At 49.3% G+C, this 19,119-nt stretch overlaps 2 protein-coding genes across 2 annotated transcripts; both read left to right on the forward strand.

Annotated features, from left to right (window-relative positions):
• Positions 1–2,880: 2,880 nt before the first annotated feature.
• Positions 2,881–5,915, forward strand: LOC307087746 (heparan sulfate glucosamine 3-O-sulfotransferase 5-like; the record flags this gene model as incomplete). The annotated part of the gene is made up of 4 exons (XM_079753386.1): positions 2,881–2,987; positions 4,081–4,213; positions 4,454–4,705; positions 5,367–5,915. 4 exons carry the CDS (start codon positions 2,881–2,883, stop codon positions 5,913–5,915), a joined length of 1,041 nt encoding a protein of 346 aa, XP_079609512.1.
• Positions 5,916–9,543: 3,628 nt separating this feature from the next.
• On the forward strand, positions 9,544–17,573 carry LOC307087982 (putative histone deacetylase 1-B). Its single transcript, XM_079753706.1, has 14 exons — positions 9,544–9,653; positions 10,135–10,247; positions 10,943–11,060; positions 11,532–11,606; positions 12,429–12,567; positions 12,970–13,111; positions 13,504–13,596; positions 14,123–14,231; positions 14,983–15,123; positions 15,495–15,603; positions 16,192–16,322; positions 16,497–16,646; positions 16,821–16,875; positions 17,070–17,573. Exons 1-14 carry the CDS (start codon positions 9,599–9,601, stop codon positions 17,098–17,100), a joined length of 1,461 nt encoding a protein of 486 aa, XP_079609832.1. The 5' UTR covers positions 9,544–9,598; the 3' UTR covers positions 17,101–17,573.
• Positions 17,574–19,119: the final 1,546 nt, after the last annotated feature.

Raw genomic sequence — 19,119 nt, forward strand, 5'->3', positions numbered from 1 at the left:
CATTTATTTTGCAAAATTAAAAATAAACAATACTTAACATGATGCAACACATTTGTGTTGTTCTTATCCCAAACACATGGAGGTGTGATAGACAGATCCACCGGCACCAGTCTGAACCAATCAGAATCAGTTACATCTACTCACACAGGTGAAGACTCACACGCACACACCCGGTCACACACACACACTTACACTCACTTACACACACATGGCACACTTTACGGAGGACAAGTAAAAGAGAGGAAGGCACAGAAAGAGGGAGAGAGAGATACTGAAATGGGCAGAGGGAGAGGAGAGAGGGAGAGAGGAGAGAGGGAGGAGGGGGAGACGGGGGGAGGAGAGAGGGAGGAGGGGGAGACGGGGGGAGAGGAGAGAGGGAGGAGGGGGAGACGGGGACAGAGAGGGAGGAGGGGGAGACGGGGGGAGGAGAGAGGGAGGAGGGGGAGACGGGGGGAGGAGAGAGGGAGGAGGGGGAGACGGGGGGAGGAGAGAGGGAGGAGGGGGAGACGGGGGGAGGAGAGAGGGAGGAGGGGGAGACGGGGGAGAGAGGAGAGAGGGAGGAGGGGAGGAGAGAGGGAGGAGGGGGAGACGGGGACAGAGAGGGAGGAGGGGGAGACGGGGGAGAGAGGAGAAAGGGAGGAGGGGGAGACTGGGAGAGAGGAGAGAGGGAGGAGGGGGAGACCGGGGAGAGAGGGAGGAGGGGGAGACGGGGGGAGAGAGGGGAGGAGGGGGAGACGGGGAGAGGAGAGAGGGAGGAGGGGGAGACCGGGGAGAGAGGGAGGAGGGGGAGACGGGGGGAGAGAGGAAAGAGGGAGGAGGGGGAGACAGGGGGAGAGAGGGAGGAGGGGGAGAGAGGGAGGAGGGGGAGACGGGGGAGAGAGGGAGGAGGGGGAGACGGGGGCAGAGGAGAGAGGGAGGAGGGGGAGACGGGGGGAGAGAGGGAGGAGGGGGAGACGGGGGGAGAGAGGGAGGAGGGGGAGAGAGGGAGGAGGGGGAGACGGGGGCAGAGGAGAGAGGGAGGAGGGGGAGAGAGGGAGGAGGGGGAGACGGGGGCAGAGGAGAGAGGGAGGAGGGGGAGACGGGGGGAGAGAGGGAGGAGGGGGAGACGGGGGGAGAGAGGAAGGAGGGGGAGAGGGGGAGGAGGGGGAGGAGGGGGAGAGAGGGAGGAGGGGGAGACGGGGGCAGAGGAGAGAGGGAGGAGGGGGAGGAGACGAGGAGAGAGGAGAGAGGGAGGAGGGGGAGACGAAGAGAGGAGAGAGGGAGGAGGGGGAGGCGGGGGGAGAGAGGAGAGAGGGAGGAGGAGGAGACGGGGAGAGAGGGAGGAGGGGGAGAGAGGGAGGAGGGGGAGACGGGGGAGAGAGGGAGGAGGGGGAGACGGAGAGAGGAGAGAGGGAGGAGGAGGAGACGGGGGGAGAGAGGAGAGAGGGAGGAGGAGGAGACGGGGGGACACCAGCCTAATGAAAGGTAATCAGAGCAGCGTTGGCGACAGGCTGCCCGGGGAATCCTCCACTGAGCAGAGCAGTCTGTCTGCCTGCATGTCTCCCTGTCTGTCCAGCTGTCTGTCTGCATGTCTGTCTGCCAAGCTGGGTCGCACACCCACATGCTGTTTCTCATAGACGAAGACACACACACACACACACACACACACACACACACACACACACACACACAGCCCTTCACAAAGGAGCCGATTGGAGCACCTAACCTTATTAAATGGAAACGGGTCCTTGTGCTAAGATAGTTAGCCTCCACACCACTACTGCTGGGGCGGAGATGGTGAACAATGACGACTGGGGACAGACTGGGGACAGACTGGGGACATGTGGGTGTGTTTGCATCTGTGTGTGTGTATGTGTGTGTCTATGTCAGTGGGTTCCATGATGAATAATGTATGTGTTATATCCAAAATGGCCACCAGTTGAAGGTGTGCCGCTGGGGAGCCAAGGGGGCGGGGCCTCCTGCACCAAGCTGAGATCAATAACAACAATGAATCTCTCTCTCTCTCTCTCTCGTTCTCTCTCTCTCTCTCTCTCTCTCTCTCTCTCTCTCGTTCTCTCTCTCTCTCTCGTTCTCTCTCTCTCTCTCTCTCTCTCGTTCTCTCTCTCTCTCTCTCTCTCTCTCTCTCTCTTCGTTCTCTCTCTCTCTCTCTCTCACTCTCTCTCTCTCTCTCTCTCTCTCTCTCTCGTTCTCTCTCTCTCTCTCTAGTGGGTGATATAGCCCTGCTGGCTGTCTCACTACGTCTATCTGCTTAATGCTACCTTGCCCTGGTCGGGGTCTTGGCCTGAGGTCTTCTGGTCAAAGTCGAACATCAAAACGTAATCCTAAAAGTAGACGTGCTCCTTCGGTAATCCAGTTACTCTAATTAAAGAAAGAGATCTTGTGTGGGGTCTGGTGTGGCTCAGTGGCTCTAAGTGTGTGTGTAGGGGGGGGGGGGGGGGGGGGGGGGGGGGGTGACAGGATGAGGGATGGCCGGGGGAGGGGGTTGTGGATCTGATGTTTATTCCATCTGCTGGATGAACACAATCCAGTCTCACCCATTCATCTCCCAGGGCGGTCCACCACTCAGAGGGCAGGAGAGGGAGGATCAGAGTTTGAGAGTTTAAACTCTTGAGTGTGATGGAAGACACACCTTCAGGCTTCCCATGGAAAACAGAACAGTTAGGGAACGCTGTAGAAAGGGACCGGCCTCGATGGAACACCAGAGGAAGGTTCTAGTTCAGGGGTCTGGTCATCACGGAGACCCGGCGGTTCTGTGTCCCAGCGCCTCCTAGTGGCCGCTCTTATGTACCACTCTGATATGTGCATGTATCCGTGCATGTGTGTGTGTGTGCGTGTGTGTGTGCAGGCTGACGTGTGCGTCCTGAAGGTAGATGGAGGGCCATGCTGCTCCAACAACAGGCGCTGCTGAGACAGAAGCTCCTGGTCTTGGGGAGTCTGGCCGTGGGCAGCTTGCTGTACCTGGTGGTCCGGGTGGGCTCTCTGGACAGGTGGGGGTCCGGGACCTCATGCACCTTGCTGAGCACAACAACATCAGAACATACGACGTGGCTACGGAACATACAGGAACATACCATAATGTACGACAATGCATACTAGAACGCGCAACATGTAGACAAAATATACTATAACATACAACATGTAGCAATACAAAAAATACTGGAACATACAACATGTAGACAAAATATACTATAACATACAACACGTAGCAATACAAAACATACTGGAACATACAACATGTAGACAAAATATACTATAACATACAACATGTAGCAATACAAAACATACTGGAACATACAACATGTAGACAAAATATACTATAACATACAACATATGTACAAAACATGCTATTACATACAACATGTAGACAAAACATACTATAACATACAACATGTGTACAAAATATACTATAACATACAACATGTAGCAATACAAAACATACTGGAACATACAACATGTAGACAAAATATTCTATAACATACAACATGTAGCAATACAAAACATACTGGAACATACAACATGTAGACAAAATATACTATAACATACAACATGTAGCAATACAAAACATACTGGAACATACAACATGTAGACAAAATATACTATAACATACAACATGTAGCAATACAAAACATACTGGAACATACAACATGTGTACAAAACATCCGATAACATTCAACATGTAGCAATAAAAAACATACTATAACATACAACATGTAGCAATGAAAAACATACTATAACATACATGTCTACGAAACATACTTTAATTTACAACGTGTAGCAATACAAATCATACTATAATATACAATATCTATATGAATCACTATAACATACATACAACAAGTAGCATTACAAAACATACTTTAACATACAACATGTATACAAAACATACTTTAACATACAACATGTATGCAAAACGTACTATAACATACAACATGTATCATTCAAAACATGCACGGATCAATCCTCCCATATCAACAATAATGAACCCTAGCCTAACACAGCTGACCCATGCCTCGGGTCTTCAGGGGGGTGCAGGTGCTAACCACTGCACCCTCCTTGGTCTCCCTGTGTCTCCCCCCACAGACTGCAGCCCACCTGCCCCCTGGACGGCAGTCTGCGCCCCCCCGATGCGGGGCAGATCCTGCTGCGCTCGCTGCAGTTCAAGCGCGTTCTGCTGCTGCATGAGCTGCGCAAGGGCAACGGCACGCCGGAACAGGTGCACCTCCGAGATCCGGAGCAGGTGCACCTCCATGATCCAGAGAAGGTGCACCTCCATGATCCAGAGAAGGTGCACCTCCATGATCCAGAGAAGGTGCACCTCCGAGATCCAGAGCAGGTGCACCTCCATGATCCAGAGAAGGTGCACCTCCATGATCCAGAGAAGGTGCACCTCCATGATCCAGAGCAGGTGCACCTCCATGATCCAGAGAAGGTGCACCTCCATGATCCAGAGCAGGTGCACCTCCACGCGCCGGTGCAGCAGCTCCCTCGCGCCCTCATCGTGGGCGTCCGCAAGGGGGGCACGCGCGCTCTGCTGGAGATGCTCAACCTGCACCCTGCGGTGGTCAAGGCCTCGCAGGAGATCCACTTCTTCGACAACGACCAGAACTATGCGCGTGGCATCGACTGGTACCGCGGCAAAATGCCCTTTTCCTTCCCCCACCAGATCACCATCGAGAAGAGCCCTGCATACTTCATCACAGAGGAGGTGGGTCTTTTCTTTTTTGGTCCTCACTTATTTAAGTCCGGATTCTTTAGGTCCACAATTCTTTAGGTCTTTCATTTTTAGGTGCTGACTTCTTTACGTCTTTAGTTTCTAGATCCTCACTTCTTTAGGTCTTTAGTTTTTAGGTCCTCTCTTCTTTACGTCTTTACTTTTTAGGTCCTCTCTTCTTTACGTCTTTAGTTTTTAGGTCCTCACTTCTTTAGGTTTTTAGTGTCTAGGTCCTCACTTCTTTAGGTCTTTAGTTTCTAGGTCCTCACCTCTTTAGGTCTTTAGTTTTTAGGTCCTCTCTTCTTTACGTCTTTAGTTTTTAGGTCCTCACCTCTTTATGTCTTTTGTTTCTAGGTCCTCACCTCTTTAGGTCTTTAGTTTCTAGGTCCTCACCTCTTTAGGTCTTTAGTTTCTAGGTCCTCTTTAGATCTTTAGTTTCTAGGTCCTCACCTCTTTAGGTCTTTAGTTTCTAGGTCCTCACCTCTTTAGGTCTTTAGTTTCTAGGTCCTCTTTAGATCTTTAGTTTCTAGGTCCTCACCTCTTTAGGTCTTTAGTTTCTAGGTCCTCACCTCTTTAGGTCTTTAGTTTCTAGGTCCTCTTTAGATCTTTAGTTTCTAGGTCCTCTGGCTCTATCCAATACCTAATCTCCTCCCAGGTTCCCGAGCGTATCTTCAAGATGAACTCCTCCATCAAGCTGCTGGTGATCGTGCGTGAGCCCACAACCCGGGCCGTGTCCGACTACACGCAGGTCCTGGAGGGCAAGGAGCGCAAGAACAAGACCTACCGCAAGTTCGAGGAGCTGGCGGTGGACGAGGCCACCTGCGAGGTGAACACCAAGTACAAGGCGGTGCGCACCAGCATCTACACCCACCACCTGGAGCGCTGGCTGCACTTCTTCCCCGCGGAGCAGTTCCACGTGGTGGACGGGGACCGGCTGATCAGCGACCCGCTGCCCGAGCTGCAGCTGGTGGAGCGCTTCCTCCACCTGCCGGCGGCCATCAGCCGCTCCAACCTGTACTTCAACGCCACGCGCGGCTTCTACTGCCTGCGCTTCAGCCTGCTGTTCAACAAGTGCCTGGCGGGCAGCAAGGGCCGCACGCACCCCGCCGTGGACGCCTCCGTGGTGGAGAAGCTGCAGCGCTTCTTCCACCCGTTCAACCAGAAGTTCTACCAGATCACAGGGCGGACCTTCGACTGGCCCTGACCCTCCGGAGGGGAACACCGCCGGCCACGCCATGGACGGACATCAGGAGGATTAAGCACTTTGACTGGGTTTGTCGTTGCAGCAGTGACCAAATATTAAAAGAAAATCACTTTGGGGGACTTTATTTTTTTTTTGTTTACGTTGGGTGAAGGTGGCAAGAGGTTTTGACGCAAAGCTTCTATTGAACCGTGAATAAAGTCGTGGTCTCCGTCTTCGTCCACTGTTGGGAAAACTGAATGGGTCTGGAATGCGAAAGAGATTCTGATCTTTGACTGCTTTCTGAAAGACAAGCATTCGCTGACATTCATGTTATGATGCTTAACAGCTTTTAAAAAAGTCGTAATTCCCAATGAAAAGTCACAGTGAATCGGTAAGTGGAAAATGTAAACATTATTTTGTATCGTTTTCTTGTTTTAACGATTCATTTGTGCATGCACCAGCGTTTCCATGGCTAAGGTGAGCTGAGGGCGTCCTGCCTGTCGACACAAAGTTATCTCAATCTGTTTTACCCCACTTGCAATTCATTTCCATGGATGGCTGCTGTTATGTTCTGTGTTGCCCATCGGCCACAAGTTAAGTGACAAAAGAGTCTAACTTTAGACATCAAAATCATGTACGCAAGTTTTTTGAGGCTTGGAAGACTCAACACTTGTTTCGTAACTTTGTCGCTTTTTGATGTACTTAGCTTTGGTACTCAGATGTTTGGCCTTTCAGTCACTTGGCTAAGATAAAGCGGCACTACTAAACTTCCTCATCCGGTCAGGGTGGAAGTATGTCAGTTTATTTGAAAATATTCACTCTGTATCATAAGTGTGTTGTTAAAAAAATGTTTTAATAAAAGAACATTTAAATCTGCTCGTGCCGAACTCTGAATTGATGTTTTTCACCAACATTGGAGCAGAAGCAGGAGAAGATCTTCAACTTGGACATCACACCAAGGTCAAGTATATCCACTTAGGGCTGTATCTAGAACCTAGAACGAAAAGTTAAAGTGTATCTAGAATCTAGAGGGTAAAGTTAACGTGTCTAGAATCTAGAGTGTAAAGTTAAAGTGTATCTAGAATCTAGAGGGTAAAGTTAATGTGTCTAGAATCTAGAGTGTAAAGTTAAAGTGTATCTAGAATCTAGAGGGTAAAGTTAATGTGTCTAGAATCTAGAGTGTAAAGTTAAAGTGTATCTAGAATCTAGAGTGGGTGTAAAGTGAAGTTGTACCTAGAACCTAGAGTGCAAAGTTAACTTGTATCCAGAATCAGAGTGTAAAGTTAAGGTCTTTCTAGTACCTAGAGCGGAAAGTTAACGTGTATCTAGTATCTAGAGAAGGGTAAGTGCGTATCTAGAATCTAGATTGTAAAGTTAACGTGTATCTAAATCTAAAGTTATAACGTGTGTCTAGAATCTATAGTGTAAAGCTAATGTGTATCTAGAATCTAGAGCAGGGGTCGGCAACCCTAGGCACGCGTGCCACCACTGGCACGGGGCAGCATAATCATTGGCACACTTGAAAAAAAATAAATAAAAAAAATAAAAAATTGTTATTATTATTTAAAAAATTCACAGCACAATGCGGCAGTATAATCATTACTACCGATTTTTTTTTGCCCTTTATTCTGTTTTGGGCATTTCCTCCCAGTGCAAATATGTTTAAATTAGTTACAGAAAGCAGTGTTCTGAAATGGGATCAATAAATAGTTTTTAAACCTATGTTGTGAGTAATGGAGAAGAACGTATTTAAAATAGGCAAGTGCATCGCCTTCACATGGTATTGCAAAGCTGTACATGTCTTAAAGATATTAATGTGGATGGTTCCAACATTCTCATATATTCTCGTTTTTTACATTTCTCACAGTGCAAATATGTTTTTGAATGAGTTTCTGAGAATGGTGTTTTAAGATGGGACATATGTAATCATTATTTGTAAGCCCATGTTGCAAATATAACAACCAAAAAACATTAAAATGTTCATGCATGATTGTGGACTATATGGAAATAGTACAATTCCAGGTCTTCTGGAAATGTTTTTGGTCGCTGTGTCATAATTCAGCTTAATTTTTAATATATTGTTGCTTAAGGCACACTCATTAACGAGAAAATGTCAAACTGGCACTGAATGTTGAAAAGGTTGCTGACCCCTGGTCTACAGCATATTAAATGGTGTTGTAGCACTATTAGAGAATAACAGATCTTTACACGGGTACCAATATTGACCACCCTGAGTTGCTCCAGTTTGGAATGGTTGAGGTTAGCGTTTTCTCCCCAATCACTTAATATTTTAAATAATTTTATTGTAAATATTAAAAATAAAAACGTGTTTCAAATTTCAAAAGTGGTGCACGGTTCTTATGATTGCATTTCTTTGCATGGGCTAATTTTTTATACCTGGAACAATGTAGTGGGAGATACTTACTGAAAGTAAGGAGGAAGAATTATATGATGCATAATAACATAGTGCTTGTTTTGCAACTAATAATTGACATTCAGAACCACAAAAACAACAAGCACATTATCTTCATCAAAAAGGTGGCCTTCATTGCATTTGGTTTGTAGAAAAAACGACGAGGCTAAGATTGTTGTTGGTCGTGCATGTTGGACATGTCGATTCTAGACTAGATTCCTCAATACACCTGTAGAGGGCAGTGTGGCCCCATCAAGGCTATTATATTTTGGAAATCCCTGAAGAAGAACACTGCAGTGCATGATACAGGTTATACTTTCATTTATTACGTTAACGGTCATTTGTGGTTGAATTATTTCTGCTGGATACCATTAGACTGATTGTAATTTGTCGGTCAAGGCGTTTTTTGTAATGTTGTCAATAAAATGTTAGCACCATGACGTAGACTCTTATGTGGGAGAATCAGTACAGCACGAGAGCCCTGTACAAGGCATACTTTCCTGGATGGGGAGATACCATGATCATAAATGTGGTTCTCCCAGGGTCAGGCTTTGCCATTGCACTTCGACTGTGCTGACCCGTGCGAATTCCTCAAATGTGAGAATCTCGGCTGTATAGTTTATAGTAGCGGAGGACTGCGTTCGCGCTCTCCCCTGAATTTAGTTCTAAGGTTAATGTGTAGTTCTAATAACGGTTTTGTGAATTGTGCAGATGTTATAGGAGCTGATGCTGACATCTAGTGCTGATTGGAATAGTATCATTTTATTTCATTGAACCTTTATATTATCGGGAAATCTACAAGTTTGATATTGCTTGTGTCACGTATTGTCATGTATTGTGGTTTATATACTAATGTTGTTTAAAGGGTAGTTTCGTTATATATAATTTCATTAGTTGTGTTTATCTTTTCGCTAATGAATAGATTAGCCTAATATTCAGGTTATTTAGGTGATGTCAAACTCAGGTGGCAATAGCCTACAATAGATCTACATTTGTACCACATACTGTTCAGAATAGATTTGAACCTTTCAAAATAGACTTGACCCATGGACTGTATAACACTGATTTGTTTTGTTAAACTATGGACTGTAAGCAATAGGTTGTAAGCATAGAAGGCATAAAGTTGGGCTATGAAATAAAAACACAAGCTTTTGAAAAACGAACGGTTTTTTGCAGGGGGCGGTGCCACCACGCTCTACGTCACCGTATGCCCCTCCCACTCCTCCCCTGTGTCGTCATCTATCCCCGCCGCTCAGTTTGAGCGTCAGTTCGGGAAGAAGCTGAGATAAACATGGCGCTCAGCACCGCGGGGGGGACAAAGAAGAAGGTGTGCTACTACTACGACGGTAGGAGATGTTTCTGTGTCGGGACCCGAACAGTATCCTGCGGGTCCAGGTTCAGGGTCATGCTGGTCAGCCGTCGTGCTAGTGGGGCTGATTGGGGAATGCTAATAGCACTTAGCTTACAAGCTAAGTCGGCCAACTCTTCTTCATAACATGTAACACACATGTTGACATTTACACTCCCCTTCATCATCATTTATCTGATTTAAACCTTGACTGCTATTACTATCATTAAAGAAGGGATGATGTGTTGACAACGACCGATGACGTCAACAGAAAATAAGGGTTTTCCTTGTTATTACACTCAATACACTTTTATGGTTAGAGCGATGTGTCCTGTATCATATGTCCACCACACAGATATGACTGCTAACCCTAACGGATATTAATGTTAGTCCGTGGGCAGGGTTTGAAGCCTGGGCAGAGAGCCATCATGGTCGAGGATGTTTGTGAAAGTGTGGTTTTGTCCGGCTGCTGTTTGAAGGCGACATGGGGAACTACTACTACGGACAGGGACACCCCATGAAACCGCACCGCATCCGCATGACCCACAACCTGCTGCTGAACTACGGCCTCTACAGGAAGATGGAGATCTACGTGAGTCCCTCTATTTGATGCCTTTCTGCCCTGATACCGTGGGTTAATCCACGTAACACGTGTTCTGGCTAGGGTGTTTGGCTTCCGAGACGTCATGTGTTCGACCCCCAGTGTCCAGTCTACCTGTAGGCATCCCTGAGTGCTAGCCCTCTGACCCCTACCTGCTTCTTAACGACCTGTCTCTGTACTGTCTAACCCCTACCTGCTCCTTAATGACCTGTCTCTGTACTGTCTAACCCCTACCTGCTCCTAAATGACCTGTCTCCGTACTGTCTAACCCCTACCTGCTCCTTAATGTCCTGTCTGTACTGTCTAACCCCTACCTGCTCCTCAATGACCTGTCTCTGTACTGTCTAACCCCTACCTGCTCCTTAACGACCTGTCTTACGGTCTAACCCCTACCTGCTCCTCAACGACCTGTCTCTGTACTGTCTAACCCCTACCTGCTCCTTAACGACCTGTCTCTGTACTGTCTAACCCCTACCTGCTCCTTAACGACCTGTCTCTGTACTGTCTAACCCCTACCTGCTCCTTAACGACCTGTCTCTGCACTGTCTAACCCCTACCTGCTCCTCAACGACCTGTCTACCTGCAGACACATCGCTTGATCATTCTTAAGTCACTCTAGATAGAATGTGTTTGAGTCAATAGAATAATGAATATAGAATCTACTAACGGTTTGTTTTGTGATCCAGCGACCGCACAAAGCCACGCTGGAGGAGATGACCAAGTACCACAGCGACGACTACATAAAGTTCCTCAAGTCCATCCGGCCGGACAACATGTCTGAGTACAGCAAGCAGATGCAGCGCTGTAAGCTAATTCACGCTAGCTATCGTATATCCGTCACAAAAACCAACTGCTGGCCAACTCTTGCTAACTATAATTCATATATAATTCGCAAAAGACAACTGCTAGCTGACTAGCATCATCCCAAGAAACCAACCCACGCGTGAGCTAACGGACCGCTAACAACATGAGCATCGCTGAGCGAGTTTCAACACTGAGGGAGCGCTAGAAGGTTCCACTGCCTACAGCAGCCAATCAGAGAGACGCGTTACTGAGCAGCACACACTCTGTGTGTGGGCTAGCTGGGGTGTACTGCATCAGTTTTCTACAGTACAGTACAGTGTACACTATATTATACTACAGTACAGCATATTGTACTACAGTACAGTATACAATATATTGTATAACAGCCTACAGTACAGTATATTATACTACAGTCTACAGTACGGCGTACGGTATATTACAGTAGTATTCTGCCTTCCTGTGTCCCTCCAGTCAACGTGGGGGAGGACTGCCCCGTGTTCGACGGCCTGTACGAGTTCTGCCAGCTGTCTTCGGGAGGCTCCGCTGGTGAGTGAATCACAGCATGCAGTTGTTATTCATCCAGTGTTTCCCCCAGCACTGTATGGTTAAGGCGGCCGCCTTAAAGGTCCCATGGCATGCCAACAGGTGTGGGCTGATTAGCCGCTACAAGCCGTTTTGGAAATCTGCCCCTTGTGACATCCCGGGTGGGCGTGTCCACCTAGATGTGTGACGGATAGATGAGCAACGTTTGCTACAGTGCACCGGGTAGGCTGGCGGTCTGATCTATCCAGCACACATCTAGGTGGACACGCCCACCTGTGATGTCATAAGAGACAGATTTCCAAAACGGCTTGTAGCGGCTAATCAGCCCACACCTGGTGGCATGTCATGGGACCTTTTAAAGGTCCCATGACATACAGCCCCTTCTGGACCCATCTACTGGGCAGTATCCATGAAGCGGAGCTGTCATCTGCCTTGCATTGAGCGGCCCATGCTGATCAGTACATTGAGGACAGCTTGGTGTTTTCTCAATGATGGGGACGTTTGTTTTTGTAAAACCCATATCATCTCATTTCTGACCACTAGAGGGAAGGCTGTGGGACTCCTGCATTAAGCTATGACCACAGCGAGCCTGGCCTCGGCCGGTCCGTGGGACCATTATGTGGTCGATCCACGACATGCCGAGAGTCGCGCTGCATGATCAGTGAATCCCCTCTCCCCTTCCTGGCTCGTTCCTTAAATAGTGTCCCGCTTCACAAGGGGAGGTGTATCCCGAGGGGAGGTGTATCCCGAGGGGAGGTGTATCCCGAGGGGAGGTGTATCCCGAGGGGAAGTGTATGACAGCGGGAGGGGTTGTGTTCTCTCCAGCGGGGGCGGTGAAGCTGAACCGACAGCAGACGGACATCGCCATCAACTGGGCGGGCGGCCTCCACCACGCCAAGAAGTCGGAGGCCTCGGGGTTCTGCTACGTCAACGACATCGTGCTGGCCATCCTGGAGCTGCTCAAGTGAGGCCTGCTGCGTCCCCCCGGACTAGGGGTCCCCCAGGGTGGTCCTGGGGACTAGGGGTCCCCAGGACTAGGGGTCCCCCAGGGTGGACCAGGACTAGGGGTCTGTGTCTAGAGCAGGGGTCGGCGGCCCCTGCTCTCCTCCCTCATGTCTTGTTGGATATAACATCCACTAAAATAAAATAAAGTCGCTTGCTTTGTAGCCTATGTTTTATTTCAATTGCATGAACTGAAATTGGTGACCATGCCTATACAGGCTATTTAATTGCTAAAGTAACTTAGTGGCCTATTCCACACCCCATTCCCAACCCAAAATGGCCCTCTACTAAGAAAAGGTTTCCGACCTCTGATAGAGCAATAAGGAACAGTAGACCCTTCAGCGTGTTCCTGTGCTGCCCTCAGATACCACCAGAGGGTGCTGTACATCGACATCGACATCCACCACGGCGACGGCGTGGAGGAGGCCTTCTACACCACCGACCGCGTCATGACCGTCTCCTTCCACAAGTACGGGGAGTACTTCCCCGGCACCGGCGACCTGCGGGTGGGTCCCTGCTACTGCTCTTCATAATAAGAGCCCTGTGTATAAAAGTGTTCCGTAGGCTTCATGTGTGAACGAATGGCTGAATGTGCTGCATTGACTGGAGCGCTTTGAGGCTGGTCTGAACAGCGTATTATAAATGTAAATCATATAAATCAGTGTATCGGGGTAAGGGATTTGAATCTGAACCAATCCAGAGTTACCCGAAATAGGAGGTGAACGAGGCGTCCAGCGCTTTGATTCACTGTATTATACATCATTGCTCCTCTGTTGCATTATTCCGTTCTTGGAGTCCACCTGGACTGAGTAGATCTTCTTTGATTGGTACGAAGGCCTTGACCTGTAGAGCATAACTGATCCTGATTGGCCTCCCGCGGTCCCGCCTCCTCTCTCAGGACATTGGAGCAGGGAAGGGGAAGTACTACGCTGTCAACTTCCCCCTGAGGGACGGCATCGATGACCTGTCCTACGAGCAGATCTTCAAACCCGTGAGTAGGACCTCCTGGGGGGGGGTGCTAGTCCTAGCGGGGGCGGGGGGGTCCAGTACTAGTCCAAATGGGGGGGCTAGTACTGGTCCAAGTGGGAGGGGGGGGGCTCTAGTACTAGTCCAAATCCAGATCCCCCCGGTCTGCAGGCCCGGACCTGGGTTGGGTGTAAATGATGTTAACATGTGGGTGGGGTGTTGGGTGTAGCTGATGTTAACATGTGGGTGGGGTGTTGGGTGTAGCTGATGTTAACATCTGGGTGGGGTGTTGGGTGTAGGTGATGTTAACATGTGGGTGGGGTGTTGGGTGTAGCTGATGTTAACATGTGGGTGGGGTGTTGGGTGTAGGTGATGTTACATGTGGGTGGGGTGATGTTAACATGTGGGTGGGGTGTTGGGTGTAGCTGATGTTAACATGTGGGTGGGGTGGTGGGTGTAGGTGATGTTACATGTGGGTGGGGTGATGTTAACATGTGGGTGGGGTGTTGGGTGTAGCTGATGTTAACATGTGGGTGGGGTGGTGGGTGTAGGTGATGGCCAAGGTGATGGAGATGTACCAGCCCAGTGCGGTGGTGCTGCAGTGTGGGGCCGACTCGCTCTCTGGAGACCGTCTGGGCTGCTTCAACCTGTCCATCCGGGGTAAGCACTGACCTGGACTGCTGGGGGCCCCGGGCCGCTCTTGGGGCCCCGGGCCGCTCTTGGGGCCCCGGGCCGCTCTTGGGGCCACGGACGGCTCTGGGGGCCCCGGACGGCTCTGGGGGCCCCGGACGGCCCTTGGCCGATCTGGGGGCCCCGGACGGCTCTGGGGGCCCCTGGCTGCTCTGGGGGCCCCAGATGGCTCTCTGGGGGGCCACTCTGACCCCCCCTGTGTGTGTCTGACTCCCCCTGTGTGTGTCTGACCCCCCCTGTGTCTGTCTGACCCCCCCTGTGTGTGTCTGACCCCCCCTGTGTGTGTCTGACCCCCCCTGTGTCTGTCTGACCCCCCCTGTGTGTGTCTGACCCCCCCTGTGTGTGTCTGACTCCCCCTGTGTGTGTCTGACTCCCCCTGTGTGTGTCTGACCCCCCCTGTGTGTGTCTGACCCCCCCCTGTGTGTGTCTGACCCCCCCCTGTGTGTGTCTGACTCCCCCTGTGTGTGTCTGACTCCCCCTGTGTGTGTCTGACCCCCCCTGTGTGTGTCTGACTCCCCCTGTGTGTGTCTGACCCCCCCTGTGTGTGTCTGACCCCCCCTGTGTGTGTCTGACTCCCCCTGTGTGTGTCTGACCCCCCCCCTGTGTGTGTCTGACCCCCCCTGTGTGTGTCTGACCCCCCCCTGTGTGTGTCTGACCCCCCCTGTGTGTGTCTGACCCCCCCTGTGTGTGTCTGACTCCCCCTGTGCGGTGCACCCCCCAGGCCACGCCCGCTGTGTGGAGTATATGAAGTCGTTCAACCTGCCCATGCTGATGCTGGGGGGCGGGGGCTACACCATCAGGAACGTGGCACGCTGCTGGACCTACGAGACGGCCGTCGCCCTGGATACCGAGATCCCAGACGGTGGGTCCATCAACATCCCATAATAGATGGAAGCCCGCCTTATAATCTGCTATGTAGATCGTTTAAATGGCCCGAGTTCTGCTTCAGACCAGTGTTGTGGCCTCGAAGCATCCTCTCCGGGGCGGACAGCGACCGGATTGGTCCATTCGCGGCTCCTGGTTTTTTTCACGGCTCTGCTAATGCGTCTCTCTCTGAGCTAACGAGGTTCTGTGTCTCGTGAACTAACGAGGTTCTGTGTCTCGTGAACTAACGAGTTTCTGTTTCCCCTGAGCTAACGAGGTTCTGTTTCCCCTGAGCTAACGAGGTTCTGTTTCACCTGAGCTAACGAGGTTCTGTGTCTCCTGAGCTAACGAGGTTCTGTCTGTCTCCAGAACTCCCGTACAACGACTACTTTGAGTACTTCGGACCGGACTTCAAGCTGCACATCAGCCCGTCCAACATGACCAACCAGAACACGACCGAGTACACGGACAAGATCAAGTGAGGCTCCGGTTCCTCTGATGGTATCAGAGCTCGTCCAGCGGCTTCTGTTAGGGTCACAATGTTTAGGACCATAGCATGGGACCCATTAGTGGTACGATAACATCAGCATTTGATTGGTTGAACATCTTGGGTATAGTTCAGGAGTTGTCTCTAGCTGTGTTCGAAATCGTTCCCTATCACGGATATAATGCACTATATAGGGTGCTCGCCATTTTGTAGTGGTGTTCGAATTCTCAGTGGTTCATTTCATGCACTAATGTTCAGCGTAGTGTCCGAATTCTCGTTTGTTCGCTCCCTATACAGTGCACTATATCATGAACACTATATAGGCATAGTGAGTGAGTGAATAGGGAACGATTTCGAACACAGCTATTGTATCCTGCAGGCAGCAGTTGTGATCTGGGCGTTGTGATTGGCTCCTGCAGGCAGCGGTTTTGATCCGGGCATTGTGATTGGCTCCTGCAGGCAGCGGTTGTGATCCGGGCGTTTTGATTGGCTCCTGCAGGCAGCGGTTGTGATCCGGGCGTTGTGATTGGAACCTGCAGACAACGGTTTTGATCCGGGTGTTGTGATTGGCTCCTGCAGGCAGCGGTTGTTTGAGAACCTGCGGATGCTGCCCCACGCGCCGGGCGTTCAGATGCAGGCGGTGCCAGAGGACGCCATCCCCGACGACATCGTGGACGAGGACGCAGACGACCCCGACACACGCGTGTCCAGTGAGCCTCGCTTCATCTTTGAGGGCCCTCAGTGTCTCCGAGGGCCCCCTGAGTCTCTGAGGGCCAACTTTAGGGTCTTCTCCTCCTACAGCTGCATTCTGATGCCTTGTGTGTGTGTGTCTGTGTGTGTGTCTGTGTGTGTGTGTGTGTGTGTGTGTGTGTGCGTGCGCGCAGTCCGCGCCTCAGACAAAAGGATTGTGTGTGACGAGGAGTTCTCCGACTCTGAGGACGAGGGAGAGGGAGGAGCTAGGAGGAACGCAGCCAATCACAAGAAGGGAGCCAAGCGACCCCGAGTGGAGGAGGAGCTGGAGGACAAGAAACCCGGTCAGTCCGAGGTCCAATCGGGGCCTTCCTAGAGGGGTGGGCGGGGCTTGGGTCAGAGGGGCGGTGGTCATGGTGATACTAGATGTGTGGGGTTGTGTGTTGGGTGACCCCAGCTGGGTCTCCGTCTGACCCTAACCCAGAGGAACGCCTCTCAGTACCTTTTCTTCCCTCCAGACGTCAAGGAAGAGGACCAAACGAAAGAAGCTGATGACAAGATGGACACCAAGAGGTGAACACCTGCAGCCACATTAACCCTGTCACAACCACATTAACCCTGTCACAACCAGACGACAACATCCCATCTACCGTACTTACATTTACACTAGTGTACTTTTTAGTGACTCAGACATGGATTCATGAATAACTGATTATAATCTTCTGTATAGACATATTATTTTGTGTGTGTGTTCGTTCTCTCTCCAGTGTGAAGACTGAGCCGGCCAGCACTGCCTGATTTTTGGAGACTTTTATTTTGAAAGTCCCTCTCCTGAAAGTCCCAACGCCCACTACAGATCTGAAGCATGATATTTATTATTGAAGTAAATGGTTTGCTCCCACACTCCCTAAGATGTCCCAATACTCAGGGTCAAAGGTGACATATTATACCACCAGGTGTGAGCGGGATTAGCTGATACAAGGCGTTTTGAAAATCTGCCTCTTCTGACATCACAAGTGGGCGAGTCCATCTAAAGGGTGCTGGCCCACTTTTGATGTCAGAAGAGTCAGGTTTTCAAAACGGCTAATCACACTCGAGGTATAATGGTGGTATAATATGTCACCTTTAAATATTTCTCTTCCTTTTCTGGAAAATAAATGTATGTTTTATTAAAATGAGTAAAAATGATCGCGTAGACGGGATGTGCAACCGCCCTGTAATTTGATAAAAACGTTGATATTTAGCATTTAATAATAAAGGGTTTGATAATATTGTGTACGTTATTTTTGTGTAAGCCTCCGCCCCCGGGGGGAGCCAGAGAGGTGGCGATCCGCTGCTTTAGTGGAACAGGTGAGAGCCCAGACGACTCCTCGTACGGTTCTTATCATGTAGTCTGAAGGAGAGAAGCCAACACACAGATCCATCTAGGCTCCCTTATCACCCCAACAAGGACGAGGACTGAAGGTCACATCATGGGTAGGCCTGCTGCACGGACTGGGGTCGGTAAAGCATCGGGGTGGAGAGACGCCATTTGGAGCCAGGCCTTTAAACATGGTCAATACTGCCCTTTTATAGAATTTCAACATCTATCCAAAGAAAGAAAAATGGAGATGTCTACATTTTCCGAAGAAGTTGAAACCTTTCTTTCTCCTGTGCAGAAAGTCTCTCCGGTTGCAGACTTTTCAAGTTCAAGGTTTTTTCTGGTTAATTCCATTCATGAGGAAGTAAGGGACATTAAAATGCAACGATTAACATTATAGCATGTAAATATTTATACTACACTGTCTAGTGTCTTCAGTAGAACTACACTAACATTATAGCACATTTTAATATGTATACTACACTGGCTAGTGTTTTAAGTATAACGACTACATTTACGCTCTAGCTAGCGCGTGTTAATCTTTATAATACATGGTGGAGTTTTGCTGACCCCTTCTGGCCCCCGGTCGAAATGTCTTGCAGGCGGTTTGTGTTCTTAATGACGTCAACCATCAGAGCATGAGGTCATCAGCCGTTCAGGAGGTGAACAGACCATCTGAGGTGAGCAGTGGGTTGTTAGAAAAGAGGTCCTCCATTGAAGTGATAACTGAGTTGCGGGTGTGTGTTTCAGATTTGACGTATGATTAGGTGAAACTAAAACGTCCCTTTGAAGCGTTTCTGTGGGCAGACATTTGAAAATCCCATTCATATTGTGCAAGGAGGGTTTGCTAAAAAGCCATTATGTCGTTACCGTCCAAATGCATACTTACCACGAGCCAAGGGATTTGGAACGAAGCGTATGCTCCTGTAGAAGCCACAAGTTAAAGAAAAGTGTATAAAAAACATGTTTTATTCGCATTTAAAAAGCCCTTTATATATACGCTGTGTCTTAGCAACCACGCTAACCCGGCATCGATGGACTCGCGAGCTGGGATTGCTGTTAGGAACAAGCGCCGTATCATGTCGATGTCAACACTATACCTACTATATGAAACACTATCCACACACACAATATATTGCAAAACATGTATTAAAAATATAAACCCTGTAATAATGACAAAGGTCAAAATATGCTAGAAGCGCGCTTCGGTTGGAAGTTGTCGGAAATGGTCCAATGGTTTGTGGACGAGTGATTCCTTCACTCGTTCACAAAATAATGTACAGTCTTGTACCTTTTCCAAATGTGTAAGAAATGTCTTATGGTTACCAATGATTTATGGGATAATTGGCTTGGTCCCCAGGCTTTTCTGAAAGTCAACCGAGAAAATGAATGTGAAATTTACTTCCTAAACCGGAGCCGTTATAAATGGGGACGGTCACTGTTGTGCTCTATACTGC

The sequence above is a fragment of the Pollachius pollachius genome, assembly GCF_949987615.1.
Source record: "Pollachius pollachius genome assembly, chromosome: 16".
NCBI classification, from domain to species: domain Eukaryota; kingdom Metazoa; phylum Chordata; class Actinopteri; order Gadiformes; family Gadidae; genus Pollachius; species Pollachius pollachius.